The 16,746-nt window shown below is 42.8% G+C and overlaps 1 protein-coding gene across 2 annotated transcripts in view; it reads left to right on the top strand.

Moving 5' to 3' along the window:
* Positions 1-1,015: 1,015 nt before the first annotated feature.
* The window catches only part of CHCHD6 (coiled-coil-helix-coiled-coil-helix domain containing 6), a 108,722-nt gene continuing 92,991 nt past the window's right edge, over positions 1,016-16,746 (top strand). The window contains exons 1-4 of one of the 2 annotated variants that reach the window (XM_064724130.1): positions 1,016-1,351; positions 3,309-3,438; positions 4,339-4,393; positions 5,581-5,707. In XM_064724130.1, the coding sequence (XP_064580200.1) occupies positions 1,262-1,351; positions 3,309-3,438; positions 4,339-4,393; positions 5,581-5,707 (402 nt within the window). In that variant the 5' untranslated portion in view covers positions 1,016-1,261. The remainder of the gene's footprint in view (positions 1,352-3,308; positions 3,439-4,338; positions 4,394-5,580; positions 5,708-16,746) is intronic. The other variant, XM_064724131.1, reaches the window with a different exon arrangement.

Here is a 16,746-nt window from a genome sequence, read left to right as displayed (position 1 = left end):
GTCTGCCACCTGGCTGGGAGTGTGCACCTGGTAAGGCCTAGGGAAGGATGACAGGAATGATCACAGTTATGGAAACCCTTCTGGAGGAGTAATCTCATGGTTGAGAACTCGCCCGCCTGGAAGAGCAATGGTGTGAGCCTGTGAAACCCTGGGAGAGGACAGAAGAGGTGAGTAAGGAATATCTGTTCATGGGCTCTTTCAGCACAAAAATCAGGTGTCATCAAGTGAAGTGAGCAGGAGGCAGGTGAGTGCTCTGGGGAGAGCTTCAGGCACCCTGTGCTCTCCCTGGCTGGTGCAGCTCACAGTGCACAATGCAGTGCCCTTGAGAGCTCAGGCAATGGTCTGACTCTCCAGCGCACAAGGTGCTGCACAATTAACCAAATATTCCCTGCTTCCAGGAATGTGCTCTAAAAGAGATCTGAATATCCAGGAGGGATCTGGGGCGTGCAGAGTCCCAGATAGTCCCTTAATGCTGGCCCAAGTCCCACTCTGAGGCAAAGCTCTGGTTGCCACATTAACTGCAGTGAGGAATCAGCATTAAACAGTTAAAACTGCTCCCATGCACTGCTGAGCAGCAGTGGGCCAAGCAGATAAGTAACAAATTGATACCAACTGACCCATATTTCTGGGAATGCAGAAAGCTTGTTTGAGAGAGATTCTCCAAAGCTGTTATTTCTTCCTTCAGCTGCCCGTGTGTTGCATTATCTCATTCCTTCGCTTTAGGCTGTTGGATCGGCCATGCCTGGCAACGGGGACTGTATCAGCCGTAGCCTGAGCTGTGCAGGACCCGCCGTGTGTGTCAGGGCAGGTGGCGGCACCGTCTGGCCGGAGCAGCGCCGCTGGAAGGAGCGGAGCTGAATTCTGCTCCCAGTGCAGCTGCTGTGTCTGACGGGAGCTCATCCTCCCTCAGCTTGGGAAAGCCCCGTGACTTAACGTGTAGCAAAGGAAGTTGTAGGGGCAGTTTTGATGCCGCGTTCCTGCCGGGGCGGTGTGGAGGGCGGGCTCACCGGACAGGAGCGCGACTCTCCGCTATCCCCGTGCCCTGCGCTTCCCCGGTGCGGGCGGGCCGCCCGCTCCCGGCACAGACTACATCCCCCAGCGTGCACCGCGCCCCGCCGCCAGCACCGCGCCGCGCTATTGGCCGCTCTGCGGGTGCCGCCAATGGGGAGCGGACATATTGGCAGGCGCTGGCAGGGCAGTGGTGCTGCCGGCAGCCGGTACGGGAGAGAGGAGCGGCGAGGATAAGGCGATCCCCGTCGGCATGGGCAGCTGCGAGAGCAGCCCGGCCCGCAGGAAGGTGTCCTTCGGGCTGGACGAGCAGGACCGAGTCCGGGTGCTGCAGGGCATCAAGGTGAGGCGGCCCGGGCTGCCGTGGGGCCGGCTGTTGGAGGCTGCGGGGGCCGGGGCGGATGGAGCGGGGCTGGGGACGGCTCTGGCTGGGAGCTCAGGGGAGCGAGGCTGGGAGGGACGGGTGGGGCAATCAAGGAGTAGGGGAGGGACACCTGGGAGAGGCTGAAGGAGGAGGGGGCTGGAGAAACGATGGGGTGAGTGGTGGGGAGGAGGGCTGGGGGCCTGGGCATGGCTGTTATCCAGCGGGGCACACCAGCACCAGCTCTTTATTTTCACTTCCAAACTCCGCTCCCAGCCCTCTATCTCTCCTCGCTGCTCAATGACCTCGTTGTGCCCCTGCCTTGTGCTTTGCAAGCGGTTTGATGCTAACGGCGCTGCCAGGCTCGGAGGGCATCCAGGAGGGCACAGCTCTGCCCTTGCTCACGGTGCCAGGAGCCGGGCAAGGCATCACTGAGTGAGCAGGGGGATGAGAGCTGGAAACAGGGAGCTGTTCCTGGCAGGGACACTGGGAAACTGCTGCTCGACCTTGGCTCGGAAATTGACAAGTGTGTGTTGTGGAAGCAAGCTCTGGACAGTGGTGGTGCTACCGTTAAGGATTTCCCCCCGTTAATATTTTTCTTTGTTTTTTTAAATGTTAGTTTTGGGGTTTTTTATTACTACCATCATTTTAATTGCTCTTGCTTCTAAATTCTTCTTGATTCCCCCCTAAAATCTGACAGAATTAAATTTGTCACTTAAGATTTTGGCTCACACAGAGTGTGTGTTGCTGTGGCTGCTTATTTTTCATCCCATTTTAACTAATTATTTGACAAAAGTTAGCTGACATTGTGCCTATCTCCTTGTTGTGTTTTGATGGAGATAAAATTGTCTTTGCCTAATTTCTCTTAAAAGGATATAGACAAGGATTTGTGTCTTTAAAATCAGGAACTGGGCATGATAAGAATGTAAAATGAAGGTGTTAAAATGGTGTTAGGTTGGGTAGTAGTGATATAACTGAAAATATGTCTTCTGCTGTGGCAAGTCTAGGTAGGGAATGGCCTCACTTAGTTTTGTTCTGCAGCCAGACCCTCTGACCTTGGCAGGAGAAAGGGGTCAATTTTAACAGTGCTGTGAGAAGCCTTTTGGACTGAATTGCCAGAAAACTTCAAGTTAACTTTTCTTTCTTTTTCATGGGTTTGAATCCAAGTCAGGTAGTGAAAATGAAGTTGAGATTGCAAAAGTGTTTGCAGCCTTATGTGGGTGGGAGGCTGTTCTCTGTCACATGGGTTGCAGCATGTCTGCCATGCTGAGCTGGGTTAGCAAGCATGGAGCAAGAAGAGGAAAAGATGGACTTAAAACCTGCTTAATTCATTTCCTTCCGCTTCTGGTAATTGGTCTCTATACAAAGGGTTGACTTGTTTAGGGATGCTCTCCACCTTTGTTGGTGTTTGTGGAAGATTGTCTAGTGAAGCTTTTAGGGTCAGACAGCAGATTGGAGGTTTTGTCATTTAGTGATAGGGTTTGGGTTTTAAAAATGTAAAGTCAACATACAAGTGCTGACTGCCTGGACTGGAGGGACATTGCCGTGGGGTAACTGACAATACTATCATGGAAACTAACAAATGGGGAGGTTCATAGTGAAATACACACCAGAAACTGATGTGGCTGATGTAACTGACAATATTCTGTGCTATCATAGAAACTCACAAATGGAGAGATTCATAGTGAAATACACACCAGAAATGGACAATACTTCTGTGCTATCATAGAAACTAACTAATGGGGATGTTCCCAGTGAAATACACACCAGAAATGGACCATACTTCTGTGCTATCATAGAAACTAACTAATGGGGATGTTCCCAGTGAAATACACACCAGAAATGGACCATACTTCTGTGCTATCATAGAAACTAACTAATGGGGATGTTCCCAGTGAAATACACAGCAGAAACTGACGTGGCTGGTTCTGTGTTTCAGCTTACTGAAGATGTAGTGAACCGGATGAAAGGATCCTCTCCGAGCAGAAGGGAGATCCAGAGATCTCCCCGTGCATCCAATGGCACAGCTCCCTCCTCCCTGGCTGCAGAAGGGAAACCCAGACCTACAGGTACTCAGGGGTGCTGCTGGCACTCCATGTTACAGGAGATGCTGGTAGTTTTCAGTGCTACCCCCTTGTGAGAGGAGCTCTTTGCTTGCTCTGGGATCATTTCTAGCATTTCAGGTCAATGTGCAATAAACAAGGCAGAAATATTTTGGTTTTAATTTCTGGCAAGCTGCCTTGTTGTCTGCTGTACACGCACAGGATGTATATTGGGCATGGGTGAGGGAAGTGCTGCTTTTTATTTTTTTGGAAAGGGAACGATAACCTGTCCAAGCACCGCTGGCTAAGTGGATGATGATAACTTGGTTTCTGAACTTGTCTTTATTTACATGTCAGAAAACTGTTTAGTTGCTATTGGTTCTCAAATAGGCTTTGGTGATGTATATCAGCAGTGTGGATTTGTTAAAGGCATTCAGACTAAAATGAAGTTGGGGAACTAGGCCTTTGCTTTTAGGGACTTGTTTGCTGTCAGCCTGTCTTTCCTGAATGTAGATTTAGCTTTATGGATAGCCCAAACTCCATCAAATAATTTCATCTTCACTTGTGGAATCCCTTTTAATTACAAGGAGAGAAGGAGGTCAAGAGGAAGACTTGCTGGAATTAGAGGAAAGAAATGGAAAGTAGGTCTACAGCCATGCTCGTATTTCATTATATATAAGGGTTTGAGCAGTTAATATCCTCACATAGTTTTCTGTAGCATGGTTTATTCAGTGTGCCTGTTTGAAAATGATGTTGTTGGTGTGTCTATTTCATAAATTCAAACTCTATCCATCAAACTTAAATTTTCTTGACTTTCTTTTTTCTCTTGACAAATAATGTGAAATTTTCCTAAAACAATCTATGATGTGATGAAGGACTACACTTGGAGTACTATTAGTAGTCACAGGCTTCTCTTTTCCTTTCTAGGAATTCAGGCACCAAAGGAAAGTGACTCTTCTGCAGAGCAGGAACTCTACAGGAGGTGAGGTGAAGCTCTTGAAAAAGACAATAATTTAGCTCATTTGGAAATATGTCTATGTTTTACCTCATCATAATGAGTGTGTGTTTGACAGCAGCTGAGCATGAGCCCAGGTGGCCAAGAAGGCCAGTGGCAGCCTGGCTGTATCAGTGACAGTGTGGCCAGCAGGACCAGGGCAGTGATTGTCCCCCTGTACTGGGCACTGCTGAGGCCACAGCTCAAATCCTGGGTTCAGTTTTGGGCCCCTCACTACACAAAGACATCGAGGGGCTGGAGTGTGTCCAGAGAAGGGCAAGGGAGCTGGGGAAGGGGCTGGAGCACAAACCTCCTTGGGACTGGCTGGGGTGTTTGGCCTGGAGAAAAGGAGGCTCAGGAGGAGCTTATGGCTCTACAGCACCTGAAAGAAGATTGTAGCCAGGTGGGGTCAGTCTCTTCTCCCAGGTGTATCAAGTGACAGGACAAGAGAGGAAGCAGCCTCAAGTTGTGCCAGGGGAGGTTTAGGTTGGGTATGAGGGAAAATTTCTTCACTGAGAAGGTGGTCAGGCATTGAAACAGGCTGCCCAGGGAGGTGGTGGAATCACCATTCCTGGAAGTATTCAAAAGGCCTTGGATGAGTGGATGTGGCATTTGGGGACATGGTTTAGTGGTGAACGTGGTGGCATTGGGTTAATGGTTGGACTTGATCTTTTCCAACCTTAACAATTTTGTGATTCTATTTTATGATTATGTTTTAATACCTGAGAATCCTCTTTGATGCCTTTTTCAGTCCAGGACTTCTTCTCTTATTGCTGTTGCCACATGCATTTTGTGATTTTTCTTTCCTGTGTAAGAGCCAAAGAGCAGCATTGTCAGCCTGGCTGACTCCTTTTGTTGTTGTATGTCCCTTGATCTTTTCCAGAGCACTGTCTATTTGTCTGGCTAACTGCTTCCTATTTTCACTGTTTTCAGGTGATAATTAAGTACTTAATAGAGCTAAATATAACTCAAGTATAAGCTTATGTGGTGCTATGCCTGCTGTTGTTGCCAGAGCTGTACCTCACTGGAACTGCAGGTCATATTTAAAGTTTGGTGGGCTTTTGAATTGTGTCAAAGAGATTCTGGATTTGTGTTTTGGCTCTAAGCAGGGATACTCCATGACCAGCCATGACCTTGTTGCTGCTGACCTTCCCTCTGCTTTGGTGCTCACACAGGTACTTGGCAGAGCAGTCACTGGTCCAAGAGGAGTTGGTCCGGCTGGTCAAGAGAGAAAGGGAAGCAGCCTGTGAGGCCAAGGAGAGGTCTGGCATTATTGAGGAGAGGCAGAGAGCAGCCCAGCTGGTGAGTAACAAACCCCCTGCTATGTTTCCAACCTGCACCGGCTAAAATGGCTCTGCTTGAGGGCATTCATTTAATGTCATTTGTGTGATGAGTTTAGAAACTTGTGTTTGGACTGAAACATTCCTCATCTCACTCATCACTTAACATTTGGCTCACGGTGCAGCTGCAAGCTCCATGTCACTCCATGCTGCCAAGGCATGAACAATGGCTGTGCTGGGGACAGCTTTACCAGTGGCAGGGAATATGGTCTGTGTGTGTATGTGGTTCTTGTCTAGCTACGGAGAACTCTCTTGAGCTCTCAAGTGTATGAAATAAATGTTTCAATATAAACAAGATCAAATTCTGCTGACCTAATATATCCTGAGACTTTGCTCTGTTTTTTTCTAGAGTATAAGAGTGCATGCACACAAATTATTAAAAAGTAATAATGTCTTCATTTGTTTGAGTCTTTTATAAATCTGGTAACAGAAGAACTGTTATAAAACTGTCAAATATTGTAACCTTTTGGAGAAGGTTTAGGATTGATTTTTAGGGACCAGGAAGCATAAACCTTTTTTTGACACACCACTGACTCCCAAACCAATTTGTTCTTGCCCAGCAGGCAGACTTACTTTTGGGGACTTCTTGCTGCAGCTTTTACTATTAGTCAGGCACCTTGGTGTTATGATGACCCATTAGGTTGCTGTCATACCAGTGCTGAGAAGAGCAGTGCTGGAGGCAGAAGTACAGTGGAATGAGGCTGAGTGGAGCAAAAGGCTTTTATCATTCACTACAGTACACTGGGATTGTCATTGGTGCTTAATATTAAATGACATTATTTTATATTGTTTTCTTTTGCACACTGCCATTCCTATAGTGTACTGTCTGTAACCAGTGCAGAGTCTTACTGGAGCTGCCCCTTTTTCCTGACCTGCAGTGGTGTCACCCATAGCCAGGTGGGGCCATGCTTGCCACAGTGAGATCAAACTGTCCATTCATTTAGACTGTGCTGTTAAAACTTTATTGGGAGAACTAGACCAAGAGAATTCTCCTTGCCTGGTGCATGCTGAAAGGATGGTTTAGGGAAAGGACAGACTGGAGTATGGATAGTCTTTTTTTGTGGTTCTTTCATCCTACTGATCTGTAGCTTAACCAGTGTGTGCTTGATTTAAGCAAAGAATCCTATGAGGTTTGGGGTTTTTTTCTGTATGTTGAATGCTAACAGCCCTGGTTTACCTGGGGAAAATGTGAAGCATTTAGAGGTTATAGTACAAAAATATTTTTGGGGATAGAATAAATAAAATTTATGTAATCATGGCAACAGTGGTTCAAAGAAAAGGTCTTTGTAGCTGCAATCCATCTCTGACAGTGATCCCTAGCAGCTGCTGATGGAGAGCATGAGAGCAAAGCAGGTATAAAACAGTATTTCCCACCTATACCCTTCCAAATTCTGATGTTCTAAGAGGTAGAGGCTTTGAAAGCAAGAGGTTGTATTTTCACTTTGATGGTTAACAATCTTTAAGGAAATTCTTTTCTGTGAATTAGCCTGTTTGTGGTTTTGGACCCAACTGTACTTTGTTTCCATGATAAAATTAAAAAATTGGATAGTCTAGTCTGTCCTGGCAAAGATGAGGGCAGAGCTGTTTGTCAGCTTCCAGATACCTTCCTACAAAGGAACTATTGTGGCCAGACTTAAATTATCGGGTCCCCTATCAGACTTGCTTTATCTCAGCTACTGTTTCCTTTTGGGCATGGTTACCTTGTTGTATTGTATTGACTCAAACCATGGCTGTCCTTTGTTCTAGTGTTTTCCTCCTTTATTATGAATAGGGCTTGAGTATTTCTTGCTCTTCTATTTTTTAGCTCCAGCAAATGGGGAAAATACTGGGTATGAGCTGCTCATCCATGTCTTGTGTCAATCTTCCCTTTCAGGTAGAAGAGAGTAGTGGAACTCAAGGTATCTAGGGGTAATCCAGGTACAGATAGCAATGGAAGTTATCTGCTTACATTTATAAGGGAGAAACTTCCAGGGTTGTTTTTGTTGTTGTTGTGACCTATTAGGGAAATGAGATTAAAAATGGGGCAACTCCCATGAAAGCAATAACAAATTAATAATTTGCTTCTTAAGCAGCACTTAATTTGGTAAGAATTGAAAACCATGCCATATATAATTAGAAAGTTTTATTCATTTTTCTAGTATTTGCATTAAGATCTTGAGCTGCCCTGTGCTCTTAACATATCAATAGTTCAATGATTAGTAGCTCTTTTTTGTACTGTTGTCTGCAGCAGTGCTGGAACATTCCCCTGTAACCATACCACTTGTATAAATCCAAGTACCTTAGCTGTATTTTGAAGTGATTTCATTGTGGTTGTGCTGAACGTTGCATGTCATTTAATCTGTTCTTTATGGCTTTCACTCACTGACTTTTATTATTGGAAATATTGCTATAAGCACTTCAGTGTTATTATATGGTGCACACAAAGAGAGGGTGGACTAGAATTAACCTTTGATATGGAACTTGCTGTCAGCTTCTGGGACCAGTTACTTGATTGTTTATGGGGCAGGGTACAGATTAAAACTTATTGTTATTTTATTGTGGTTTGTATATTTTGTTTAGCTGATTTTTTTTCTCCTTGAAGTGTTCTGGTTTCAAGAGGGATTTAGAGTTAAGTACCTGGGTCCTTTTCTACATTTTTATCGTGACCTTTCTTTTTCTTTTAATGACTTTGAAGAAGGTACTTAGCTTCTAGATACCTTAGGTTTTGTGTAAAACTCCTTACAGCTTTAGTTTAAGAAGCAAAACAGCTCTGTAAGTAATAGAGCAGCATTCACTTTCCTCTTTGAGTGAATATGGCTTTTTCATTAACCCTGGGGACTGGCTCAAATGGAAGTAGTCTGCTAAGCTGCTGTAGAAGAACTCTCCCCAATTTGTATTAGAGATAAAATGTTTTATTTGTTTGTGCAGGACTGCAGGATCATGGTGCTGAGTGGACTCTTTGAATAATTTAATGCTGTGGGTGCTTACAGCACAACAAGGATTATATGTGCAGTGTTTCAGAGCAAGGCCTAGGGTGTTTAACTAATGCTGGTGCCATGCCTTAAGTCTCATGTGAAATACCCCAGAATTAACAGAGCTATCTTTAAATCCTTTTCTATTTCTGGCATGAGGAACTTGCAAAGTTGTCAGTCAAGTTATTTAATTGCTTGACTATGTTGTGAATAGTCTCACCATTCCCCTATGCGAACAATCTTTCTTTTTTCATTCCCAATTAATCAAAACGTCTTCTCTTAACTTCTCAGTTCTTTCAGGTTTCTTTTTTCCCCCTCCTTCCTACCAATAAAGGAAACTTTGCAAACAAAGCTGCTCTTTTTCCTCCTTTTTGCTTTTGTAATCTCTGAAGGTTGAGCAGCACGTGCAGCATATGCATCAGGAGCCTCTTGGAGCCAGTGACCGTGTGCCTGATGGTTTTCCCTGAGACCTTTAAGACAAATCAATGTGGAATGGGGATGGATAAAAGCAGAAGCTGGGGGGTTATAAACGTGATTAAGCAAAGACATCTCATTACTACTCTAGAAAGGGAGGATTATAACTTATAAAATAGGAGGATCTCATTTAGAGGCCATGTGCACTTGTGTTATCAGGACAGAGGGAGAGCAAATAGAATAAATGAAATTAATACTTTGAAAAGAAGCATTACCCGGATTTGAGCATTGAACTAATATGATTTGTGCAAAGGCCTGAAGTTCTTATCTCCCCATTAAATACCCCAAGGGTAATGGCTTTGTCAGAGTTATTGACCAAAAGTTGTCATTTTCCTTCTCACTTTGAAAGAGAGAGTTCAGAAATGGGGTGATGGTAGGACAGACCTTGCACTATGACCAGCTCTTTCAGGCAAGACTGACACTGGCTGCTGTGTGAGAACAGACTGGGCAGAGAATTCATAATTGCTGCAAAGTTTATCCAGCAGTCCATAATGGATGACTTGCTATTCCCAGTGTTTCTGATCATGCCTGCTCACTGCCTTGCTGGATGGGAACCTTTGCTTTCTGGTGGTGCCAGCATTGGACTGTTGTGACTGGCATGGCTCAAATGGGCATGAAAGGAAATACAAGAATATGGGTTTGTTTCAGGTTGCTCCAGTAGCTGATTATAATTGGTCATAGGCTGTTGAATTCTTTCAGATGATTTCTTGCCCAGATATAATCTCTTTGTTTTTCAGAGCCTCTCATCTTCTCTTCTTGATTCAGGAAAGATGGGATGAAGGAAGAATGCATGATTGGGAATGCCTTTGATCAAGCAGTGTGTTTTGATAAGAGTGTCACCTTGTGAATGTGACATTATGAACCCTTGCGCTTTGCTGTGGCATATTTTGGACACTTCCACCCCTGATTTAGTGTATATTGGGCTGCTGACATTTTAACTGGTATGTTTTCTTCTCCATTTCAAAGGATGTGGAAGTAAAACTGCTTAAAATTGCTGTAAACAGCATAAATAACCAGTTCATAGATTGGTACAATGGAAGAGAATTTTGGTGTTAGGGAGTGATCAAATATTTTCTTTTTCACTTTGTAGGGATGGAAGAATGATCAAATCAGCCCATTTGTCAAAAGTTTCCTTTATATTCCTGGTAATTGATAAAGCTTTAAGTGAATCTTGTGGGGTTTTTAGCTGTGAATTGCCCACTGTTGTTGATCAGTGTCAGCAGTAGATGCAGCTGAGCTGGTACTGAAGATTGTTTTAGAAACTGTGCTGAACATGATTTAGTTTGTGAAGGCTTTCATTTACTTTGTGATAAGCTGGGGATCAGCTTCATCCTGACTGATTAGCCATAGGTAAGCATTCCTAGATTAACTGGGGTTTTGTTGTGTGTAATCTCCTGCCATTGTGACAAGCTCTAGTGACCGGATGAGGCCCAGCAGTAGCATGGTGTTTGTTGGAACTGTGACAGTGTGGAGCCATCAGTGAAGTGACACTGCTGCTTTCAAGGTCAGGTCTCTATTGTCAAAACTTGTCTTTTTTTTGTCCCTGTTTATCTGAGTTGATGTAATGAAAGGTATTGTCTCTGTGAGCTTTGCAGTATGGTTTGGAAACTGCTCACCTCAGGGACAGTTTATTTGGTCCTGTTGGCTCTACAGCTAAAACACAGCACACTGAGCTGAACCCTTCCCTTTGTAAAGCTGTAAACCTGTGTGTAGAAAATAGGTTGGTTCTGGGAGGTGATATGGCTAATGCATGAGGTTTGGTGTTTCCTGGCTTTTTATATTCTGTAAATACTTCTTGATTGAAGTTTTTTAAGGGTGAGGCAGAAAACATTGATTGAAATCTGAGAGCATGGAGGCTTGTTTTAAATAATAGTGGAAAATGAGGAAAAAGCCCACTCAGTTTGATTTTCATTGATGTTGCAGTTGTTAGCAACAGGTATCTATATGTCTTTATGAAAGATTATTTTTTTTAGATTGCCTTTTATGTTTTCTTTAGAAAATAAGTGGTGCATTAAGTTATTAGAATCTTCATTCCAGCCTACAGTGTGGGTGACACCAGTTGTGGGGGCAGCACCTCCTTGTGAGCATGTTTTGCTGTGGTTTGGCTCTTTTCAGAGCATTCACAGGCTATATGTCCAACACCCAGACCTGCCCTCAGTATCTGCAGAACCAGGCAGGGTCCTAACCAGGTTAGCAAGAGTGGCAGTGTCTTGGGCTGGAACTTGCAGTTATTTTTGATTACTCTCACTAATTGACAGCTAATTCTTTCACTTATTAAATAAAGCTTCCTTTTAAATATGTTGATACAAATGGAAAGATGTATTTTTAGGTTTGAGACTTAATGATTTATTACCAAATGTTGCAAACTATTGACAGGAGGATTTAAATAGCTTCAGTCCTTGTGCCTTGTATCCCTCTCAATCTTGCTGTATGAGCCTGGGAGAGTCTTCCAGACTTTCTCCTGAAGAAAATATATTAGCATGTGGAGACTTTAAAATTAGTGGTCTGTTATTCTATGGTCTCAGGCCAGAACATCTTTCCTTTTCCCTACAGTTGGGCACCTCTTTGTCTGCTACCCTGTACTATAAAAGTATATTTCTTCAGTGAAAGAATTACTTAGTGAAACCATTAAAACATTAAACATTTAAGGGATCCCTATAGAAAATAATATTGAAGTGTTAAATGATGGACTTTGGGAAAGTTTGCATTAAATTTAAGCTTGGCATGGTGAGGCTCTATCTACATGTCTTCTACCTCCAGCAAGCTAATAACTTCTGTTCTCTGGAGCATCAGTGAGGTCTAAATTTAACTAAAGCAATTTTGGAGAGTGTGCACTACAATAAAGGCAGAAATTGAAAACACAGCCAACGCAAAAGAGAACCTCCTCTTCTCTTGAGAGAAGGAGAAGGTGTTACCTGGCTAAGGGTAAGATTCTGCCTATGCACTGCTTATTTTCCTGCTACTGCTGCTCTGATTTGTCAGACATTTATAGCATTTTTTAATAACTTTCAATTTCTGCAGCTAGTCTTTTATCTCCTGACTGAAGGTTAATTTGTGTTTGGAGAGTTTTTGCGGATTTCAGCAGCTGATGGTCGTTTGAGCTTCTCATTTTTGTAGTCTCTTGAGCTAAGAGACCTTATCACAAGGTTGGCCTTTTTTAAAATCCAACAGCTGCAACAAATTGAAGTTGTCTGGGGTGCTGTCTAGCTCCCCTGTCTTGCCTTCAATTTTCCATGCCCATATTTCACACTTTTTTTTTTTTGTCTACCAAGTTTTTATAACTTTTATGACTCCACAGAAACTTCTTCAAGATTCATTTGTTCTGACTTAGGATTACTGTATAGCCTAAGAAGGCATTACTTTAAGAAGTAAAATATAAGATTAACCTTCATTTTCCCTTATGTATAACTACAAAAGATTAAATTTTTATAGAAATAGGATAATAATATATTGATATTTTTCTGTGACTGGTCTGGCAAAACTAGTGCTGAGTCTTCTTATTCTGCTGTCAGACTACTGTGTAGTAGAGAATTCTGCTCTAATTTACAGCTCTTTGAGGGGGGCATAAGCAGCACAAGACAGACCCAAAGGCCCTTCTGTATCTTAACTGTTCCATGGATCACCACCTATTCCATGCACTGCGGTGTCCCAGTAGGAATGACTGCATTCCACCCCTTCATCCACATACAATTTACCTTTCTCAAGCATAGGTAAGTTACAGATTAAATTGGCAAACTCTTCAGCTGATGGGAAGATTCCTGATAGACTGGAATGTATCTGTGTGGTAGTCCCTGTCAGTGCACAGCACAACTGGCATGGGTATTCCAGTGGGAATGCACCAGCTGCTCATGGTAACACATGGGCTTCTCCAGCTGCCAGAGCCAGGCCCAGCAGAGCAGGTGTGTCCTGATCCAGATCATGTTTCCTCAAATACAGTGTCTTCTACAAGTCCCAGTACAAATGGCTTTGTAGGATGATCCTAGTAGATCAAACTAAGTCTAAATGGTATGGTGTGAGTAATCACAATAAACACTGATGTAACTTTTTATTTCCCACCTTAAAGAACAGTTAAAGTGAGCTGATACAAAGACCGAGTTTCAGTGAATGTTTTTCCAGTTTGTTTATTCCCTCTGCTACAGTCAGACATCCTCGATGTTGCCCCAGTTTGCTGATGTTTATTTTAATTCTTGCTTGCTTCCTTCTTTCTCTCTCCATCCTTTTACTTTCCCAAAGCTGCAGGACGGTTTGCTCCTGCTGCCTCCCCTCGTTGTTGGTGTTATCAGGCACGTGTGCAGCGGGTGAGATTGCAAACGCCGCTGTTCTCCGGGATCCTGAGCACCAGACAATGTTTTACACGGCGTCCCATTCTCTGGCTGCCTGGTTGGACATGATGTTGGTACCTTATCTTCACGCTGACACACACTGGACATTAATAGAAATACATTGCTGAGGCACATGTGTGGAATTTCAAGCAGCCTTTCTAGCTGTGCTTTAGATAGTCTATTGTGTGCTTAACCTCTTGGAAGAGGTTTTGATGAGAAAAGCGTGATGTTAACTCTTGGATGGCTGGCTGGGTTCTCTCAGAGTTCCTTATTATAGTCAGCATAATATCCTCCTAATTGAACACTGCTTATCTGTTTTGGAGTTTCAGCAGGTTTAAACTTATCTTCTATGACTAGTATTCCTTCTTTCTAATGCATATTTTTTAGGGAAGAAATAACTGTGTTTTGCACATGAGGATGAGGTAGGAAATGTGTTGCTGCAGAAGGAACTGAGTTGCCAGCACCTTTATGTAGCTTTGTCTAAAGTCTGTCCCTTTATTATTTTTGGCTCTCTGATTGCTGTACATCAATGAAAAAAATGACCTGGATGCAGCTGCTTCTATTTGCCAGGAATTCTTTCTGCTTTTGGAGCACATCAGAATTTTTATTGTTTTCTTTCTGCTGTATCTGTATACTTTCTCTGCTTGTTTGTTATGGCCATCTGCAATTATCTGTATTATTTATGAGTGCTGAGTAAAACATGACGGAAAGTAGCTTCTTAAAAGGGACTGTACTAAGGGAAAGGAAATGAGCTGATGACTTTGATTTTTAGACAATGAAAATAGAACACCTGCAAGCTTATGAGGAAGGGAAGGAATTAGAGTTAGCTGCATTTCTTTTTCCCTGTCTGTGCACTACATAGGGGGTTTAGAGCTTTTTTAGCCTTGAAGACTTTGTGATAATGGGCAAACTTGAAGGATGATACAGTAGGAATCGAGTAAAAATTGATCAAACAGACTGAGCAGGGCTATGTATAATTACTGTACAAAAGAAAAGAGCTTAAAAAAAGTTTAATATTTACTTGAATAGAAGATTAGACTAAGGATACATTTGTTAAATAACCAGTGCTCTTCCAATTAGGACTGAGAGCTTGCCATTTACATTCACTGCATCTTCTGCCTAATGCTTTTGCTGTGGAAAAAGTGGTTCACTGTCTGGTAGATGATTTCAAGCCCCTTTATTTTTTCAAAGATACAGGTTCATGTGTCTTCTTTTCTCTCCATCCTCTGAGCAGAATGGATTTGTTCCTTGGTTCCTCTTGCTGTAGCTGTAATTGGCACTGCCAAGCTGAGACTCTGGCTGCCCCCCGCTCCCGGCTTCCGAACTTCCAATGCACAAAAGGTTCCTTACAAAAGCTGCTCCCTTACCAGCTGAAGACTTGAGTAATCACTCATTTTTGTATTTTCATATGATATTCTCTCCTAGTTTAACAGTGGAAAAAGGGAGATTGGAAATAAAGATATGTTAAAAAATGCCAAACCAAAACAACCAAACCCTCAAAAACAACAAACCACACAAAGCAGCACCCTGAAAAAAAGCCCAAATCAGAAAAACTCCTCCCAAAGCAACAACAATAACAGCAGTCTCCATATCAGCTGAAAATAAGCTTGCATGGTTCTTAAACCCTTTTTCCTAATTTTTCAGCATAAAAGAATTTCAAGTACAAAACTGGAAAAAGCATGAAAGCTTTAAACTGCAAAGCCAGCTACAATTTAAAAGATAATGAACATCAGTCCAGCCTATAGTTTTCTATCATGTAAAAAGTTGTCTCCCCAGCTGCTGTGCTGTTTCCTGTTGAAGACTCAGCATTTTGCAGTGTAATTTTTCAAAGCTTTGTGTTACTGAAGGTTATCATAGAGTTCTGTTAAAAAGCTGCTTGCCTGTGATTTCCTGTTAAACCGTGATCTGCAAAAAGAGGTGGTTCCATGGTCAAGTAAGATTTTGATGCTGTTCTTTTCCTGGGAACAGAAGTGGGATGCATCAACACCCTTTCCCATCTGATGGCTGTTGAGAAGTCACATCTCAGGTCACTGCCCTTGTTCCAAATTGTGCTGAATATCTGAATGCAACCTTGAAGCTGTTGCCAACCACTTGCATTTTCTTTTTTTTTTTTTAGGCTAGTTTAGAAGTAGTCCATCAAATTTCATGCATCTAGTGTAAAAATAAGAATTTTCATTGCAATTAATCTGGGTGGAGTGCCAATTTGTGCCCAGATTAAGTGGGGACCATTACTTGTGCTGATGCTCCAATGTTATCCTGTCATAACAGGCTTTTCTTTTCTGTGCTTAATAAGGAATATGGTAAGGTACCTGCAGGGAGAGAAGCACTAATGGTCTTACCTGCCATTCTCCTCTGTGTGGATGGGACTAATGTGGTTGATAAATACTTCCCTGCCTCAGGCCTTGCAAGTGCAGGCTGCTCCCTTAGGAAAGAAAGCAGCTTGAGGCATTCCATGGGTGTTTTCAGGTGTGATTGAACCAGCTAGACAGAAGAGATTTTCTCCAGCACAGAGGAATTTTAATTCCACTTAATTTCAGAGTTTTAGTGTGAGGTATCTTGGTGAGCAGGTAATGGTAGATGATAGGTTTTTCTGACCACATGCAAGTTTAGGAAAAATTTTACCTTTTACCTGTTTAAAAGGTACATCTGCTTTTTGTACAAGAAATGTATCATAGTGGGCATTCTGAAACTGTAGCAAAAGTTCATATAAGGAGTAACAAACTTTCATGTAATCAGACTAATTTCATCTAGTTGCTTGCTGCCCAGCAGATGTTGCTGTTGAGCTTGGTTAGGGCGCACTGTGCAGGTCATCGAGTCATCTGCTTGTTCTAAGAGCTATGATGCGGGGATTGGGAGCTAAGTTTCCTCCTTGAAAATTCATGTCATCTACTGCTCAGTCAATACACTGTCCAGAAGCTTAAGGTGCATCTTGTGCAGGTGTGTGTGTAAATAAATAAATTATATTACTATGTCTTTTTTGGCCCATGCATTATATTTTTCACTTCATTACTGACACTGAATTCTTATCAAACTTTCTGCTTTCATTACCAAAGCAGTTTTGATAGCTTGGTTTTTATAATTATTTTTGAGGGAGATTGTTTTTTGGCTTTTCAAGTGAGCCTTTAGGATGTGGTGGTGCAAAGGGAGTCTGATAAACAATCCACAAACAGCATATCCTCATCAATATCCCTTTGAATGTAGGATTTGGAAAAATCTATCACCTGCCTCATGCAGAATCTGAATGAGAGATGAAT

Source organism: Zonotrichia leucophrys, chromosome 12 (assembly GCF_028769735.1).
Source record: "Zonotrichia leucophrys gambelii isolate GWCS_2022_RI chromosome 12, RI_Zleu_2.0, whole genome shotgun sequence".
NCBI lineage: Eukaryota > Metazoa > Chordata > Aves > Passeriformes > Passerellidae > Zonotrichia > Zonotrichia leucophrys.
Note: the sequence above shows the minus strand (reverse complement) of the source record. Positions and strands in the feature narration are given on the sequence as shown.